This window comes from Nematolebias whitei, chromosome 14 (assembly GCF_014905685.2).
Source record: "Nematolebias whitei isolate Nwh7 chromosome 14, NemWhi1, whole genome shotgun sequence".
Classification (NCBI taxonomy): Eukaryota; Metazoa; Chordata; class Actinopteri; order Cyprinodontiformes; family Rivulidae; genus Nematolebias; species Nematolebias whitei.
The window spans coordinates 1846463-1851345 of NC_056511.1; the positions used below are offsets into that span (position 1 = coordinate 1846463).

At 40.3% G+C, this 4883-nt stretch overlaps 1 protein-coding gene across 2 annotated transcripts in view; it reads left to right on the top strand.

Annotated features, from left to right (window-relative positions):
- The window catches only part of c14h17orf49 (chromosome 14 C17orf49 homolog), a 4891-nt gene extending 2224 nt beyond the window's left edge, over window positions 1–2667 (top strand). The window contains exons 3-6 of one of the 2 annotated variants that reach the window (XM_037687752.1): window positions 1235–1336; window positions 1815–2038; window positions 2143–2247; window positions 2329–2667. In XM_037687752.1, the coding sequence (XP_037543680.1) occupies window positions 1235–1336; window positions 1815–2038; window positions 2143–2247; window positions 2329–2393 (496 nt within the window). In that variant the 3' untranslated portion in view covers window positions 2394–2667. The remainder of the gene's footprint in view (window positions 1–1234; window positions 1337–1814; window positions 2039–2142; window positions 2248–2328) is intronic. The other variant, XM_037687753.1, reaches the window with a different exon arrangement.
- Window positions 2668–4883: the final 2216 nt, after the last annotated feature.

Here is a 4883-nt window from a genome sequence, read left to right on the forward strand (position 1 = left end):
ATTGTTGTTATTATTATTACTATTATTATTATTGTTATTATTACTATTATTATTGTTATTGTTATTATTATTATTACTATTATTATTGTTATTATTACTATTATTATTGTTGTTATTATTATTATTATTATTACTATTATTATTATTATTACAATTATTATTATTATTACTATTATTATTGTTATTACTATTATTATTACTATTATTATTATTATTACTATTATTATAGTTATTACTATTACTATTATTATTACTATTATTATTATTATTACTATTATTATTTTTGTTATTATTATTGTTGTTATTATTATTATTGTTATTATTACTATTATTGTTGTTGTTGTTGATGTTGATGTTGTTGTTAGCTAACCTGGTAGCTAGCGTAGCTAACAGGTTAGCTTCCTTTAACAGTTTGTCTTGTAAGAGTGAATCCAGTAAAATGGATCTTTATTTAATGTTTAATTTAATTTAATATTTATTTAATCAGGATGAGGGAGCTCAGTGGTCAGTGCCACGGTCTTATGATCCTGAGGTTGCGAGTTCGAGCCCAGGTTTTGTTAAGAAGAGCATCTGGTGTAAAACAGCTGCCGACTCTTTCGTGCGAGTTTGTTCATCGTGTCGACTCCTGAAGAAGAAACTTTATTATTTTCTGCTGCTGTTTTTATTCAGTAAATTTATAATCTGATCTTTTCTCTGTCTCTGTACTCGATTCCTGTTAAAGCTCAGACGAACTCAAATACGCTCCTAATATTCTTATTATTCTGTTCGTTCGTTTAGTACTTAACCATTTATTGTGTTCAATAAATGCTGCTGTCTGGAGATGAATCAACATAAAATATTTTTAGTTTTTCTATTTCAAAGCTGCTAAAATCCAGGAAATCTTTATATTTAAAGAAGGCTGACTTTATTTTTATATTTCTACAGGACTCGGCAGCTTCTGGTTTGGAGCCTGATGCGACAGCTGCTCATTTAATATTCAACTTTAACGATTCGGCACAAAACAACAGAACAAACTCATTAAATCTCTAAAATAAAAACTCAAGTTTTCACAACCTCAGCAGAAACTGCGCTGATTAAAAACTCGCCGAGCTTCGCTTGTTGTAACGGTCCGGTCCAGAACCAAGCGGGTAGCACGTTAAGTCTTGTAGAAGCAGCCGACCCGTTTGGACTCGGCGGCTCGGCTCGTGTGGCGCCTCTGCAGGCGGCCGTGAACTGACGCTGTGTTCGTCCTCAGAGCCAAGTGGACGGAGACGGAGATCGAGATGCTGCGTTTGGCCGTGCGTCGCTTCGGAGACGACCTGAACAACATCAGCTCCGTCATCAAAGAGCGCACCGTGTAAGTTACCGGATCAGAACACCTGCGCCCCCTCACCTCAGCAGGGCTGTAAACCAGAGAACAGGGTCAAAGGTCACAGGTGGTCACTTGCAACACGCTGTTGTGGAGGAAAACCAGACTTTAAAACTAATTGACATTTTTAAAGCTAATAAAGTTTTCAACACCTGAGCTGAGTTTTTGTGAACAAAATGAAAACTTGTGTGATAAATGCTGAACTAAAATACCAACCTGCGCTCCGTACGGTGAAAACAATCCTGTCCTTTAATGTCCAACTCTACCGGTACAGAGACAGACGAAAGATGAGACGCTGAACCGTTTAAAACATTTTATTCATCAAAGTGTAGAGGCTCCGCCCACTTTTAAAATGTTTTACCGCTCAGCGTTTTCTCTAATTCCCACTTTGAATCCATCAAAATAAGCAGCGCTGCCAAAGGTTGGAGGTGGAAGCTGATTGGCTGACGCTCTTCTTCCTCCGCAGAGCTCAGATAAAGAGCACGGTGAAGAGGAAGCTGTACGAGGACAGCCGGGTCCCCATTTCCTCTGAGTCTCCCAAGAAGGTGGTGAAGAAAACCGCAGGTTCCATGACGCCGGCTCCACCTGCTCCCGCCATGATCAGCGTGCCGGCCTCACAAGTTGTCGTGGCGACAGGGATGCAGAACAGCCCGTCGCTGGCTCCGCCCATCAAGAAGCAGAAGACAGCAGGTGAGCAATGGAGACGGATGTTGGACCGTTCTGGAGTCTCACTCCAGAGGTTCAGAGGAAACGTTCTCCAGATGTTTCCTGTGATGATCAGATCTCTCCTGCAGACGTGACGCTCAGCGCTCTGAATGACTCGGACGTGAACAGCGACCTGGTGGACATCGAGGGACTCGGAGACGGATCCTCCAATAAGAAACTCAACTTTGACCAAGGTCGGTTTTGGGCGGAGCTAAAAGTTTTACCTGTTCTGACGTGATTCTCGGGTTCTGACGAGGTTCCGTTTGTTTCCTCAGAGAGCCTGAACCTCGACTCCAGCCTCATCATGAACTCCAGCGACCTCCCTCTTCTGTCCCGCTGAAGCTCCGCCCCCTCTGCAGACATATCCTCTCTTTTATTTTGAAAGGGACACAGATCAACGTGTGTTCATCAGATGAAACGTCCTGTTTTTGTTTCGGAACAGTTTGATTTCTTTTATCTGAATTATGTTTTATTTTTAGGTGTTTGTGTTTAGAATCTGATCATGAAGAGAATCTGCAGATAAAATAACTAATCATCAATCGAACATCTGTAACCAGATGAAATAACTGGAGAAACTAAAAGTTTTCTGAAAATAAATCTGATGCCTCTGTAAATGTTCAGTGTTTTTACTCAAGATAAAGTTTTATATTTGTTTTTTCATTCATTCAGCTTTTATCTCCACAGGCTGGTCTCACTGAGCCTCGAGGACTCTGTTCCACACAGAACACGTAAAGTACAAACTGTAAACCGTGACAGGAACTTGGAGTAAAAATGCAGTTCAACGAGAGGAGCGTGCCGTAAAACGTTAGAATTTATGTTTGTACTTCAAAATGGTGGAAGGAGCCAACATGTCGACTTCTCTGCTCAACCCGATGTAAGCTATGACCAAAGCACTCTTATTTTGAAACCCCAGGTTCAGACGTTCCTCGGCCTTCCTGTGGCTCGTTGCACGGTGCCTCAGTTTTTAGTTCGATTATGGATGTTCAGATCTTTTCCTTTCTTTGTTTTTATGATTAAATCGAAGTCCTGACCCACTGAGTCTAGAACATCAGATTCTACTGGATCTAAAGGGAACACTGATGGAAAAGTAGGAAAAAACAAGCATTCTGGGTAATCAAGAAGCCACGACTCAGAAGCTGCTGAGTCACTAGTTGCCATGGTGATTCCCGCCTTTTTCATAGAACAGAAAAGGGGAGGGGCAACGCTTGAGGCCTCAGACAAAAAACATCCCGTGAGCAGAAGGTTCTGGTGCTACCACAGGTTCTGCCAGATGGTTCCACAGGGTTTAATGAGGATAAATAAATATATATAAATAAAAAAATGTTCTTCTTTCGGCTGCTCCTTCAGGGGTCACCACAGCGAACTAACTCTCAGTAAGATTTGGCGATTAGTTTGACGCCGGATGTTCTTCCTGACTCAACGACAGACACTGAGCTACCACAGCCTCTGTGGAGCAGAGAGCTGCATCTAGGGCACCCGGGGGGGCAGATGGTGGGGGTGGGCCCAGAGTGGGGCGAGTGGGGGCAGGTGTGGGTGCTTCACCTTTCCCACCCATATTTTGATGTCGTCTGTACCAGGAGTTGAACCAGCGATCTTCCGATCACAGGCCCAGCTTCTCCGACCTCTGCGCCACCACTCCAAAACAAAAGTCACTGAAGTCGGAGGTTTTTTGACAATCCTTAAATTCTGATCCCCAAAGTCAGAGCTGGTTTATATTTTTAACAAACCAAGAAGTGATGACTTTTTAAACGTTCAGAGAAGCGATGAACAAAAACGCAGTTTCTGTTTAATGTAACAGATTTTATTTTAACAGCTTTAATATACAATATGTATAATTAAATTTATAGCTTACATGAGTTGTTTCCACTAAAATCTACATTCTGCATCATTTTTACAGCCTGGGAGGAATGAACACATGAATAAACTTTTATTTCTTCCTTGCATAAAAATACATCTCATCTGTTTCATGTAGAGAATTTGTCAAGAGAAAAGAAAATTATTTACAATGAATGTTTGTACGGATGTGCTTTACTTCCCTTCACTGACTGCACAAACCTGGCAGCCCTTTTTCAAGTCTAAATTACCGTGGAAGAACTTTTCAGACCCGAGGATCAGAAATGAGGACATTTCGTTTTCCATCAAAATGTTTTCTGAGACCAAATATAAACTTTAGCTCATGTTTTAGAATAATTTCCTGTTTTAAATAAGAGGAAATGGGGAAGTTTTTTGCCACAGGAGAAGCCGTTTAGGTTGAAAGTTTGACTACAGATGCCAAAAAGGGTGATTTTTAAACTAGCGTTCTTCCACAGTAATAAAAAACAACAAACTTCAGTTTAACATAAAAAACCTTCATTCTTGATTTGCTTTTAAAAACAACAACAAAAAGATTGCTGCTCCTGAACCGAGACCAATTCACACATACAATCTAATTTATATAAAAAAAAAAATTAAAAAAACTTTTAAAGAAAGTTTAAAAGGTTTAAAAACTCAGTTTACAGGAAAATGTTTGGTTTAAAAAGATAACTGAATCAATAAATTTTACTTGTTTGAGCACTGGACGGTGCAGAATACTTTGGGTTAAATTGAGCCACGTTGTGTTCTGACTACATTAAGTCCGACTTTGTGTTCCGGTTACATCAATTCTGACATTGCATTCCAGCTTCATCAAGTCCGACTTTGCGTTTGGGCTACGTCAAGACTGACTTTGCATTCCAACTACATCAAGTCCAACTTTGTTTTCCGGCTACATCAAGTCTGACTCTGTTCTGGATACATCAAGTCCAACTTTGTGTTCCGGCTACGTCAAGTCCGACTTTGTGTTCCGGCTACA